The sequence below is a fragment of the Nicotiana tabacum genome, chromosome 12 (genome assembly GCF_000715075.1).
Source record: "Nicotiana tabacum cultivar K326 chromosome 12, ASM71507v2, whole genome shotgun sequence".
NCBI lineage: Eukaryota > Viridiplantae > Streptophyta > Magnoliopsida > Solanales > Solanaceae > Nicotiana > Nicotiana tabacum.
In genome coordinates this window covers 70,238,192-70,252,877 of record NC_134091.1, presented here as the reverse complement: position 1 = coordinate 70,252,877, position 14,686 = coordinate 70,238,192, and the positions used below count along the sequence as shown (strand labels likewise).

Sequence of the window (14,686 nt, the reverse complement as noted above, 5' to 3'; positions counted from 1 at the left end):
AGCCTAAATTCAAATAAGCACATTTTCTTTCACAGACCAAGCTCAACATCAATTTGTCTAAAGTCAAAACCAAAACTTAAAAATAAGTCAGAGGCACGACAACAACAATACTCCAATAACTCCACACCTTACTCTTGGGGTGACTCGTGCTTACCACTAAAGCAACCCACTCTTGTATATCACTACAATAATTAAATAAACACGTTTATCCATCGAGTAAAATCCTACTGTTTATAATAATTCAATAAACACGTGACATATATCACTAAATTATACTTAATTAATTAAGCATTTATAATTACTATGGCTAAAAATACGAATATTTTTTACAGTAACAAAAAAATATGTATATATAATTTTGCCAGAACATAAACAAATAGCAGAACAGCGCTGCAGGTGTCGTGACATATGGATTTTGCCGTCTCTACCACCACCTCCACGGCGACGATTTCCCCCTCAAACGACGTTGTTCCTCAGGTATTCTCCGTCAGAGCTGCTTCCCTTTTCTCTCTCTTTTTACTATTTCCTCGTATGAAATTCTGCTTCTCTAGTTGACCCCTATTGAGCTCTTTGCTTCTGGAATTTCTGATTCTCTTTCTCCTCAAAAATATTCTTAATGAATGGTTAATCAGTTGATTTGTAGTGAAAGAGATAAAGGGTCTCTTTCTTTCTCGTATTTTGAGCCGTTTAATGTTTACCAAATTTATCTGTTTTTGTCCTGCTAGTTTTGTTTTCGAATTCCTAAAAAATTGCAACTCTGCTATTTGCTTGCCTATTGTAGTGGGAACATTTTGCTGGTAAAATAATATCTTTAAGCATTAAGGCAGATAAACTATGCTACTTCTTGAACGCTATATTATATTCTTAGCTGTCAAGCCAACTGTTTGTGCCATTTCTTCCGCTCTTACTTGGTGTGCCCTGAGCATTTAGAGTTCTGCATATCTAGGTTCAAAACCTTGGTCTCATGTGCTTAAATATTAGTAGGTAGAGTTATCCGGTACCGGTACCGGTGATGGTGGGAGGTGGAATTAGGCTGCTGAGACACCCAAAGGCGGCTTAACAAACTCGGTGGCCTAAAGCAAAATTTTATGAAGAGGCCTTAAATTTTTTCTTAAAAAAACTTTCATATATATCTTTATTCAATTATTTTTCTAACTAATCTCCAGAAGTTGTTAATAAATTTTTAATCAAATTCTTTCAATTTTTTTTTTTCAATTGACAATATAGCTAATCAAGAGATGCGGATCTAGAATTTTAATTTGATGGGTTCAACCTTCAAAATTATGGATTCAGAATCTTATATTTATCAAAATTTTGTTATTTCTCACATATATATATCTATGTTACATGAAAGAAGTACAGAGTTCAGTTGAACCCGTAGCTCTAAGGCTACGTGCTCCACTGCTAATCAATCACATGGCTAAATTCGTGAATAAGTTTGCTGCCTGATCTACCCAAACTTGAAATAATATAGGATGAGAGTGGCGGATCTCCAACATATTACTGGCCTTCCTGAAAGAAGAGCAATTCTAGGTGCCATTAAGGCCTTTTTTTATTTTTTTTTTTCATTTTTTTTATAGCAGGTTCAGTAGTCTTTTTGATAGTGGAAAAGGTAGCTGCTTGTTTTCGCAGATGCAAAAACTCAAGAGTCTCTTGACATTTTAAAGCTGTAAACAATACTGGCTAAGCAGTAAAACCGGCAGAATTTTTGAAGGAAGAAGAAGAAGAAGAAGAAGAAGCATCTACTAAATTCCACCCAGATTCCTTAGGGATGACCTCCTCATTCTCCAATTTTGTCTCTCATCTTGTCTCTCTTCAAATTTGGGTTATAGATATCTTTAAAAAGATCAATTCTTGGCATGTCCCCAGAGAAAATAAATAGGCAGGATAGTTTTGTAAGTTATTCCCAAAGAATCTCGTACCGAAGTTTTAGTATCTTTCTTTTGATCTCACTAATTTCTTTTATTCGTTCCTACTTTGAAAGTTTTAGACATACATGAACCAACACAACTGAAAAGCTTAGCTGTTTATTCATATACTACTATGTAGGGGGAGCACTATGTGAGAGCTCTTATTGAGGATCATGAGACGACATGTTGGGGCTGTGGGCTTCGTGTTCTTGTTCCCCCATATGCACCTGCTTTCAAGTGTTTCTGGTGCGGAGCAATAACTAACCAGAATGCAGTTAAAATCGAGAAAAAAAACTCTAAGTGGAGACGCTTGCGAGACTGGTGTTTTGTTGGTGTGCTCGTTGTCTTTATGTTATTTGTGATATGTAAGTGATTGAACATTTATAATACTCCCTGCTTTTGTGATTTAAATATTTTCAGAACAACTAAATTTGAGTTAGATGTGCTCATAGCTTTCTCTATCTTCTATATCTCCTTTTCTCCAATATGCCTGCAGCCATTTATACTTTTTTCATTTCCATCTGTAGAAGCTGTTGCTCCTATGTGGAGTAGCTGGCATGGTTAATAGTTTATTAGATGTTATTGCTAAGATTTGACCTGTGGCTTTGACACTGGAAATGCTGGTTTCTGCTGGGAATGGTTTGAGCATCTCATTCATGATTCATTCTGATCAGAAGTGTGACGCAATATGATTTCATATTGGCACACGTGGCCTTAAACGACTCATAGAAAGTTCGTTGACCTAAAGACCATATTACTGTGTGTGATGTATGAACTGCAATACTAGTCTCAGCCATATAGTTCTGCATTTCCTACTTTCTTGATTATTAAAGAGTTGCACTACAGACTGTTTCATGTTACAAGGTATTGAAGAATTTTCTTATATTATACTCAAATGATTCAGCCATATATACAGATGAAGAATGTCCTAAGGTAACTAGATCTCCTAAATCAGCTATATCAATATATACAAGGAAAGATAATTTTAGCTTAGTAAATAGAGATTCTGTAACACTCCCCCTCAAGCTGGAGCATAGATGTTTATCATGCCCAGCTTGTTACAAAGGTAATCAACCCGAGCTCCATTTAACGCCTTTGTGAACAAGTCAACTAGTTGTTCTCCTGTCTTCACATAGCCAGTGGAAATCAAGTTTTTCTGTCTCATGAATAAAATAACAGTCAACCTCAATTGTTTGGTTCTTTCATGATACACCGGACTTGAGGCTATATGGAGAGCAACTTGATTATCACATCAAAGTTTTGTTGGAGTAGGATGGTTCAACCCAATTTCAATTAAAAAATGATGTATCTACATGACCTCACATGTGGATTGTGCCATTGCTCTGTACTCGGATTCTGTACTAGACCGAAATACAACATTCTGTTTCTTACTCCACCATGATACAAAGTTTCTACCGACAAAGACGTAGTAATTGGTAGTAGATCTTATATCAATTTTGGATCCTACCCAATTTGCAGCTGTAAAACACTCAATGCCAAAATGCCCATAATTGCTATTTAAAATGCCAAGTCCAGGTGCTCCTTTTAGGTAACATAGAATTTGTTCTAGAGCTGCCCAATGTTGATTGTAGGTGCAGACATAAACTGGCTAACGATACTTATTGCAAAAGCAATATCTGGATGAGTTACAGTGAGATAGTTTAATTTCCCAACTAGCCTCCCGTACCTCTTTGGATAATCTAAGGGGTCCCCTTATCATTCATTAGATGCACATTAGGAACCATTGGGGTACTACAAGGCTTGACTGTCAACTTTTCAATTTCTGCAGGTAGGTCAAGGATATACTTTCTCTGAGACAGAAAAATTCCTTTCTTGCTTCTAGAAACTTCTACTCCCAAGAAGTATTTCAGACGGTCCAAGTCTTTCGTGTGAAACTTAGTATGCAAGAAAGACTCGAGAGAAGAGATGTTGTCACAGTCACTTCTTGTAATGAATATGTCTTTGACCGACACGCACCCGGTTGATATTTTCTGAGAGTCCGAGCAACATAGATCACAATTGCTCTTTTTCAGCCCGAATTCCTGAACTACCTCACTAAACTTGCCAAATCAAGCACGAGAACTTTGCTTCAATCTATACAATGATTTCTTTAGATGACAAACTTTCCCGTGTTCCCCCTGAGCAACAAAATCAGATGGTTGCTCTATATACACCTCCTCGTGGAGATCACCATGAAGGAATGCATTTTTGATATCCAACTGGTGTAAAGACCAATGTTGAGAAGCGGCCAGAGAAATAAATAAGCGGATAAACGCGATCGGATAATTCACCCCATAAGTATGAGCATAGCCTTTAGCCACAAGTCTTCCTTAAGTCTTGCGATAGAGCTATCAGGATTAACTTTAACTGCAAAGACCTACTTGTATCCTATTGCTTTCTTTTCTTTAAGTAAATCCACCAGATCCCAAGTTTGATTTTCATCTAAAGCGTGTATTTCCTCGAGCATAGCATCACACCATCCAGGATGATCCAAGGCCTCCTTTACTGTTTTCGGTATAGAAATAGAATCTAGAGAGATAACCAAAGATCTAGATGCAGGAGAGAGATGGTCATAAGAAACAACAATAGCAATGGAGCATATGGTTTTGTATTGTCGAATACCTTTTCGAAAAGCAATAGGAAGGTCAAGATCTTCTGGAGGAGAATCAAGTGGATGAGGATCCAATGAAGAAGGAACTGGTGTAGGAAATGTGCCATTGGTCTCTTGCCTCCTAGAGTAAACTTGAACAATTGGCGGTCTTGTTGGAGCTGATGGTGCGGCTAGCCGGTTACTAACTCGTGAGACACAATAGTTGGCTGATGCTCAATAGAAGAAACAACATTCTCATGAGACACAATAGTTGGCTGGTGCTCAATAGAAAAAACAACATCACCTCATTGTTTAGTTACAGTATTTGTGACTTGGTAGATTAGCCGCTCATCATCCCCCTGAGTTGTAGAAATGGGAGGTGCATAGAAGAATGATGTGTTCTCTGAAAACACCACATCAGCTGATACCAAATATTTGCCAAGTTTAGGAGAGTAACAACAATACCCCTTCTGAAGGTGAGAATAGTCCAAGAAAACACACCTTAAGGCCATTGGTTCCGGGTCCAACTTGGTAACAGATGGTCGGACATCTCGAACATAACATGTACTTCCAAACACCCTAGGCTCCAATGAAAATAGTGACTTCTTTGGGAAAAGGACACTGTAAGGAATACCACCAGCAAGCACGGTAAATCACATGCGATTAATCAAAAAATAAGCCGTTGAAATTGCACTGGTCCATAACTGTTTAGGAACCTTCATTTGAAATAACAGTGCTCGAGGTGTCTCAAGTTAATGCCTATTTTTCCTCTCAACAATCCTATTTTGAGATGGTGTATCAACCCAAGATGACTGGTGGAGAATTTCATGTCTCATGTAGGATTGAAATGATTCTGACATGTACTCTTTAACATTATCATTCCTTAATATGCATTCAAACAACAACAACAACAAAAAACTCAGTGTAATCCCACACGTGAGGTCTGGGGAGGGTAATGTGTACGCATACCTTACCCCTACCTTATGAAGGAAGAGAGGCTATTTCCGATAGACCCTCGGCTCCTTAATATGCACACAGCAGTATCAAATTGAGTTTTAACTTCAGCACAAAAGTCACAGAAATGGGAAAACAACTCAGATCTGTTTTTCATATATTAAATCCATGTCATCCTAGAAACATCATCCATAAAGGTAACAAAATATTTATACCCACCTTTGGACACAAGAGGAAATAGTCCCCAAACATCAGAGAGAGAGAGAGAGCTATTTCAAAAGCAAGCTCAGCTCGCTTATTTACCCTTGGACCTAATGAGCTACGATGGTATTTTGCAAATTGACATGACTCATAGTCCAATGTAGAAATATCCTGAAACTGAGGACAAAGCTTCTTCAACATAGGCAGAGAAGGATGTCCCAAATGTGCTTCAAATGGAGACACATACTGAAGTATGCAAGAAAATGTCCTCCACCAGTAACTTGCTTCGTCTTAAGATCTTGAAACTAACAATTATCGGGAAAGAACGAGATACAACAATTAAGGTTTCTGGTAAGTTTACTAACAGAAATCAAATTAAAGGCCGACTTTGGTAGACTTAACACAGATAATAGAGTAGTAGATGAGGTTGGTTTAACAACTCATCCCACAACATTACAGTTGGCCCATCAGCTACTGTCACCAGGAGAAGGTGCTTTGTGTGGTTGAAAATTAAAAAAGATATTAGGATTACCTGTTATGTGATTTGTGATACCAGAATCAATTTACCCATTTGTTTGGAGAGGAGATAAGACAAGCTTTACTTTACTCAACAAGGGTAGGAACTGGAGTAGATTGCTTAAGTGATTCTCGATACTGACAGAACCTTGCAAGTTCATCCACTGAAACCAGAGCTGCTTTAGCACTACTCATCATTTGTTTCCTTTCCAAATAATTACTCACACTACCAAAATAAATTGGAGGAGGATCCACCGAAATTTCCCACAAATAGGAAAGCTCTAACAGATCTTAGACTCAAAATATCAGCAACACAGGAGTTTCAACCAAGTCTTATTCCACACAGATCAAATCACAAAGCAGAACTAGAAGAAACCTGGTAGTTGAGTAACAATATGCCGGGATTAAGGTACAGAAAAAGCACGTATAATACTGAAACCCAGCAATCAGATAACTCTCCATGCACAGGCAACCCACTATATCAATAACAAAAAAAAGGGCAGCTCGGTGCACTAAGCTCCCGCTATGCGCGGGGGCCGGGGAAGGGCCGAACCACAAGGGTCTATTGTACGCAGCCTTCCAAAATACAAAATCGATCCAACAGTAGGAATAGATCAGCAAACGGAGAGCAAAAAGAGTTTCAACAAATATAATGAGATTACTTCAAATTTTCCCAAGATAAGCCTCAAATCAACCAGCAACAGAACTCGAAGTTGCACTCACCGGCAATCTCCCAACAGAATATAGAATCAGATAAACCAAGTAGCAACAAAATCGAGTCCGAACCTGACAAAGAAAGACCGACAGACCTGGTCCAAGGTAGTTCTTCTCCAAAAAAGGTCTGTTGATCAGCGAACCACCATTACTAGGCCGGAATCTGCAAGACAACGTCGGACCAACAATGTAGACTAAGATTTGACCGTCCATGCGCATCCACGCTCCGTCGAAATTGGCTGCATCAGATGGGTTTTACAGGCACGTGAGACGCACACATGTACTTTCAGGCCACCGGATCCTGATTCTCTCTATGTCGCCAGAGATGCTCACCTACCAAGTTTCAGACAACACCCTAACTCTAGCAACACTTAACTATCACCAAACTCCGGTGATACCAAATCAAAGACCAAGCTTCGGCAAAATTACTTCACCTTCTTGGGAGAGGCTCTGTTGCCATGTTACAAACAAGGTGTTGGAGGATTTTCTTATATTATACTCAAATGATTCAGCTGTTTATATACATATGCAGAATGTCTTAACTAAGGTAACTAGATCTCCTAATTCCTAGAAGTCAGCTATAGAAGTATATACAAGGAAAGATAATTATAGCCTAGTAAATAGAGATCTGTAACATTTCATGTCGTCAAATGGTTGTTTATCTGGGAATACCCCTCCCTCCACCCCGTGGTCCGTCTTCCTTGTCCAAGTTTAGGGGCTCCAATTCTATTAATGAAGAAGCAGACCTAGTGTATCTTCATACACTTGTGTAAATAAAATTGTATAAGCGTGTTTGGGGTCTACCACTTTCTGGCCTACAAAGATATTGGAAGTGTATATATCTGCGGAGTCTACCTCTGTTTAAGTTGCTTTTGGCACATTTTGTTAGGTCCCAATGAAAGAGCCAATCTGTTCTGGTAATGTCCTTTGGAGGGAGGGAACAATATTTCTGCTTATCATTAATGAATCCATTGGGATTGATTATTTCTCTGTGTAACGGAAAAAGGCGGGCGGGCTGCCAGGCCGTGCGTGAATTCAGACCGCACCCAACTCTTCTTTGTTTAAGTTGCTCCCTGGCACGCAGATTGAGCGCACGACGGAGAAATGAAATCTAGAACAAAAATCATAATGCAGGAAGCGAGAGCCAGCTCGACCATAGGAAGAGAAAGTGGCCATTAAGTGTTGATGGGAGGTAGCAGGTATCCCGTGGAATTAGTCGAGGTGCGGGCAAGCTGGCCCGGACACCACGGTTATCCAAAAAAAGAAAAGAGGAAGGGAGGGGACAATGTGTCTGCTTATCATTGAAAATTGGAGCCAAACTTTCCCCTCTTTGCTCCCCTCAATCTCATTCTTCAGTTCTTGGCCTGTGTACGACATGCTCTCAAGATAAAGCTATAGATATGCAAAGGATGAAATATAAAATTTTCTTCTTTTTTTTTTTTTCCGAAAAATGAAAGTCTTTTATGATATTAATAGAATTCTTGGCTTTGTCAGTTCCTTATATGACTAAAAAGGGGGGATTTTGCAACATATTTCTACATTTTTGGCACTTTCTTCTTTGCTGATTAGTTTTGTTTCTCAATAAAATCTTACTTTATTAATCAAAATAAGCTTATTCAGTAGGTTCTTAAGCTTTCATAGTTCAAACACGTGCAGCCTCTTGTACAGTCTGTCATTTCTATGAGTGAAGTCTGTTTCCTGAAATTCCGAGCAGGAGTCTTTACTCAGCTTTGCATACTTATCTAGCAACGTTTTAGGCTTATATAGACATGCCTTATGCGGTTCTTGCAGTCCAGAGGTTGTTGAGACTTCTCGTTAAACAGTGACCTAATATAATTCTTTCCTTTTTTTAGGATCAGTTACTGACTTTATGGAGTTACGAATTCAAAAGTTTGTCTGGGGAATGTAGCTCCTTAGACACATTGAAATCAAGGTGTCCCCATGTTGGGCATTGTCAAGTATGTATCGGCTATGTGTATATGATCAAATTTGGAACAAAGCTTGAACCACTTCACAATAAGACCACAAGACCGCACCATGAATGTTATACGATTAAGCGATCAATATAGTTTATTCACAATCTAAAAGAACATTACCTTAAAAGAATTAGTGATTCATGTTGATTACACCTGGTGAGATATTTAATTGAAAACCTAAATTGCTAAATGATGTAGGAATTGGAAGGTTGAAGCCCACTTGGAGTACATTTTTATTTGAGAATATATATGCATTTTGACGTTTAAGTATGTTTAATGAAGCCTAAACAATCATTTACTGTCTGTATTATGACAACAGGTCGGATTCTAAGTCAAATGCACATTAAGTGGTAGCACTTTATTTAGAAATGATAGCTGAAGAGGCTAGGTTGGGTGCTCAAGTGTTATGCATATTTATACGTAGATTTGTGAAACTGTTTTGCCTGACAGTGAAACTTGCAAGTTTTATATTCAAGTTAGTGTAACTGTTTTGTTTGACATGCACTTATATTTGCAAGAAACAATAAGATGTTTGACAACAACTTAGAAAAAGGAACTACCACAGATCAAGTATTAGGGAAGTTTGGGATTGGAAGAACATGTATAAACTGAAGAAGAAGAATGTTATTGAACCCTTATCTTATTTTGCAAACTTATCCTGGCTCTGAAGCTTGGTGTGTATGGCAATAATAATAATAATAATAAATATTATTCTTCTTATTATTATTATTATTATTATTATTGTTATTAATATTATTATTATTATTAATATTATTCTTATTATTATTATTATTATTATTATGAGAATGATAGTGTGTCTGGCATATTTTTTTGGGTGAGAATGATGGTGTTTTTGGCAGTTGTATGTGCATTTGTACAAAGAACCATTACAACATTCTAACCTTTTCAAGTTCCAAGAAGGCATATTCCTATTTTTTATGTACTTCTGTTGCGTTTATGTACCTTTGTATAGGTGTTTGTTGTTTGTATCATGTCTCTCCCTTAGAATCGGTCTGCTCTTTGTACCAATCAGCTTTTTCCTCTACTTCTTTTTCTTAGTCTGGTCTTTGAATGCATCAAAATCTTGCTTCTTGCAACATTATATGGAGTTATTCTCCTAATTAGAGATTTCAATATCTTTGATCGGTTTCTGTTTGTGTATATCTTCTTGTACCACGTTGCATTTAAATATATTAATACTTCATTGCAGCTTTAATCTCAATTTTGTTGCTGGATCTAATACTTTTATGTTTATTTAGCTTTCTGTTTTGATTCTTTTTTTTTTTGGGTAGTGCAGGTGGTGGTGTTTGGGCAATTTATCCTATAGTATTTTCTATCAGTTACTTCTGCAGTAGTGTTCACTCTTTAATTGCTGTAGCATTGTCCATATCTACCTTGTCCGCATTTAGCCTTGCTGCATTTCGATCTGCTGGTGCTCCACCAGACATACTCTGGGGTAGCTATCCTGCTGTTAAAAAAGGTGGGCTTGAGAATTATACTTTTTGTCAATATTGTTCAAAGCCAAAGACGCCTAGGGCACACCATTGCCGTTCTTGTGGAATGTGTATACTGGATATGGATCATCATTGCCCAATTGTAAGTTCTCATTATTCTTTTGCATTTTCAAGAAGATGTTTGTCTTTTAGAATGTTACACATTTGAATTTATCTGCTTCCAGTACGAAATTTGTGAAATTTTAGAAACTAGAAGAAAATGACAATCATAACTTGCATGTAGATTGCTCTGAGAGTTTCCCTAAAAATGCATCATATCATTAAGTAGTAGTTTCTTCACTTTCTAAGGAATTCTGATGTGAGAAATCTTTAATCGCCGTGATGGACTTTTGTAAGACTGATACTAATATATTAGACGCTTGCAAACAAAATGCAATATCTTAGACCTCACTAGCAAATCATTTCTTTTAACTTAATTTTATGAAGATCGACTTTTCACTTAAAACTATCCCCCGACTTCCCCACTCCCACCACCACACCCCACAAAAAGGAAAAAATAATTGAGAGGCACTGAAATGTCATGTTTTCATAGATTAAACTTGGCGGTCATTGGCTGCATTTTGTTGAAATATTGCCTCCATGTTTGGGAGCTCCTTCTTCATACCATCACATTCTGGTTATCGGAAGGTTTTTGCTACTTCGTTTTCAGTTCTGTGTTTTAGACTAGTCAACTATGAGAAACTTGAATGTTTTTGTGCAGTGATCTTTCATGCTTAATCAACTGACAATAATTATATTAGAAAAAAAGAAACTCAAATTATATAGAGTAATGAATGTGCTTCTTTTGTTGCACCAGATTGGCAATTGTGTTGGTGCATCTAACCACAGGAGCTTCATCATTTTCCTTATTTCAGCAATTATTAGCACAATATATGTGTCCATCATGTCTGCCTATGCAGCTTTTCATTTTTGGCCGCTGCTAAGGCACAAGCCAATTCGCCTTTTGAACGAAGCTGTCGGTCAAAAGTTGTTTTTGAGAACCTTGAAAGATGTCTTATTTGCATTTCTCGAGTCTACATTGTTCGTACCCGCGAGAGGGCTTGTTCTTGTGTACCTTTTTATTGCTAGTGTTTCTATCCTGATAGGTTTAACTGTGCTGCTGTGGCAGCAACTCTGCTTCATATATGAGGGTAAGACATACTTGAGTCATATAAGTTCGTCAGAGGGCGATGAAACTGCAGATAAGGATTGCCAAAATCTTATCCAATTCTTTGGCTGTTTTCCTACGACGACAAGATTTTTGCCTATCTACTTCAGTTCTAGGAAGAAGCACAAGAAGTGAAGCTTGGGAAGGTGAACTGATTCCTCCTTTGAATGTTTCTCGTCAATTGGTTCTTTATTTGGATTGAATCATTCAGATAGATGCAAACAATGTCATGCAAAATAGATATAGAAAAAGGGGATAAATAGAAGATCTCTTTGTTCATTTTCTCAGATAGCCATTTTGCCTACATTACAATCGCTTTTCTGCTATATCTTTTTCTTCTAAGTTTGACAATTTGGCTAATAACCAGATGACCTGATAGCTGAAACAGTTGAAAATTTAGCATTTTACACTTTGGCCGCTCAGAACTACTTCTTGCACCTAACAGTTGTAACCTCTGCTTTCAAGAAATGTCAAAATTCTTATGACTGTTTTATAAAAAACTAATTAATGAATAATGAAAAAATATCTTTCGAGAAATGGAGAATTGCAGAAACCTACATTGAGATCTGCACTGCACTTGTCACACACACCTTCGTTGTGGTTTGAAATGCCACATAAACCAGCTTTCTTATTCATTTTTCAAGTAAATAAACTAAATTAGACTACACAAAGAAGCGGGGTTGTCTGTTATATTTTAACTTTATTCTTTTGCGTAGCAGAAAATATATCATCATGTTTTAGCCCTTAGGGTTTTGGTCTAACCGGTAAGAATACAACACAGAGATGTGTGGCTTAGGCGCACATCATGGTTTACATATTCGATATTTAAGTGGAGAAATGTAAAGAAGTACGTTTATTATTCATTAAGTTTCGAACGGACGTCACTGGCCTTTGGGTGATTTCTCAATTATAGGAAAAGAAAGATGTTTTATTGGGCGATGAATCCACTCAAATAGTTTTTGGTTAATTAAGAAGATAAATAAAAGTAAAACTAAAAAGTATAGCAAATTAAAATAAGAAAGAAATGTTTAAAGGAGCATATTGTTTTTTTTTTCTTTTATTCTGTAATTTTCTTATTTTAAATATTTATTTCTATTATTTCATTATCATTATTATTCTGTGATGATACAATTGTATGAATGTCCAAATCTTTTGAGGGTCTGTGCAATCCAATTTTCCCTTCAAAACCATGCGTCGTTAAGCTTCAAAGTTCAAACCATGCGTCATTAATTGAACGAATTGAAGAGTCGTTAGTTAAGAGTCTCCACGCTCATACCTTTTTTTTTGTTGTGAAATTAAGGAAACTACCATATAAAGTTGGGATTTTTTTATTCCTATACACTATTTGAAATCTTATTACGAAAAATGTCCATGCTTTGGTATTTACCCGACCTACACAAGTTTTGTTTACAAAATATATAAATTTCACCTTAAAAGGCTCTCAATTCATTATTAGTGCCTTCAATCAAGGGATTTAGTTATAATATTTTCCACGTAAATATAATTTTTATACAAATTTTATATAATATGTTTTTTGTATATTTTGTATCTGATTTATACATAGTATAAACAAATTTCATACAACTAATTATATATTATACAACTTATCTACAACTTATCTACAATTTTCATACATTATTTTTACTCAGTTATATACAACTACAATATCATACAACTTAAATATAATTTTTATACAATATTGTTCAACTTTCATATAATAGTTAAATAAAAAAATATATATAAACAACAGAATACAATTTTTCTACAATTTTACTACAATTTTGTAAGTATAATGTATGTCATGTTGTCTTCTTCTTCTTCTTCTTCGAGTTTCAATCTGAAATTCAGCCAAAATCAAGTCTAATCTTCACCAAAACACCCTCAAAATTGAGATATAAACTCCAAACCATATTCTCAATTGTTTGCAACAACACCCAATCCAAACAAATAATGGTTTTTGAAAACTCAAATTCGAATTCAAAGCCTCAAAGCTTTTTAATGGATGTCAATGATGGAATTGCTGCTCTCTTTTCCTTTGCTTTACATTACTGGAATTAGGGATTGAGAGATAGAGAGAGACGTAGAGAGAATTTCCAATTGTTTGCAACAACACCCAATTCAAATAAATAATATTTTTTGAAAACCCAAATTCGAATTCAAAGCTTTAAAGTTTTTAATGGCTGTCAATGGTGGAATTACTGCTCTCTTTTCCTTTGCTCTACATTACTGGAATTAGGGATTGAGAGATAGAGAGAGACGTAGAGAGAATTCCCAATTGTTTGCAACAACACCAAATTCAAACAAATAATGTTTTTTGAAAATAACCCAAATTCGAATTCAAAGCTTCAAAGTTTTTTAATGGCTGTCAATGGTGGAATTGCTGCTCTCTTTTCCTTGGCTCTACATTACTGGAATTAAGGGATTGAGAGATAGAGAGAGACGTAGAGAGAGAAAGAGCGCAGGAGAGAGAGAGAGAGAGAGAGAGAGAGAGAGAGAGAGAGAGAGAGAGAGAGAGAGCGCATGAGGGATAGAGAATAAGGATGAGAAATAATTGATTCCTAATATAAAGTGATACTCATTTAATTCCTAAAGTGTATATAATTGGTAAATTTGTATATATGATGTAATTAAATTTAAACTTGAGTATGGAGGGTAATAAAGTTTCCAATAGTGCATAGATATGTAAAAATTCCTTTAAAGTTTTGAATTAATTTCACATCGGAAAACAAAAACTATTGCACTTCTCTTCACTGGCCTACCCAATTAACTAATATTTTAATTAATTAGCGCTTATGTGGTATTCAATGTGGGATGAATATATTTTTAAAATTGAAGATTTTTCTCTAGATCTAGTAAAAGCTAGAAAATTAGATTAAAAAACATACAAGGTCCCAAAAAAAAGACCATGTGTGAGGTCCGATACCCTTTCCAGACTGATATAGTAATGAAGCCTGTCAAACAACTACATTTATAATTCAAGACTTACATCAAGAATCTAAAAAGTTAAGCTTGAGAATGTAAAATTAAAAAAAAATAGCCCGATTCACAAAGTATTCTGCGTTCACACAGGGTATCCCAACGAGGTGTGATGTAGGCGGCTTGCTGATTTCACGGCTCGAATCTGTGACCTATAGGTCACACGAAGACAACTTGACTGTTGCTAA

General features: G+C 36.4%; 1 protein-coding gene across 1 annotated transcript; it reads left to right on the top strand.

Moving 5' to 3' along the window:
- Positions 1–352: 352 nt before the first annotated feature.
- LOC107777277 (protein S-acyltransferase 11) lies at positions 353–11,809 on the top strand. Its single transcript, XM_016597274.2, has 4 exons — positions 353–477; positions 2,050–2,275; positions 10,159–10,457; positions 11,172–11,809. Exons 1-4 carry the CDS (start codon positions 409–411, stop codon positions 11,655–11,657), a joined length of 1,080 nt encoding a protein of 359 aa, XP_016452760.1. The 5' UTR covers positions 353–408; the 3' UTR covers positions 11,658–11,809.
- Positions 11,810–14,686: the final 2,877 nt, after the last annotated feature.

Bases quoted from the DNA above. Each gene is read 5' to 3' on its own strand.
- LOC107777277 (XM_016597274.2), top strand. From the start codon at position 409: ATGGATTTTGCCGTCTCTACCACCACCTCCACGGCGACGATTTCCCCC. The intron at 2,276-10,158 runs GTAAGTGATTGA...TGGGTAGTGCAG, and splicing joins CTTTATGTTATTTGTGATAT to GTGGTGGTGTTTGGGCAATT. The intron at 10,458-11,171 runs GTAAGTTCTCAT...TTGTTGCACCAG, and splicing joins TGGATCATCATTGCCCAATT to ATTGGCAATTGTGTTGGTGC.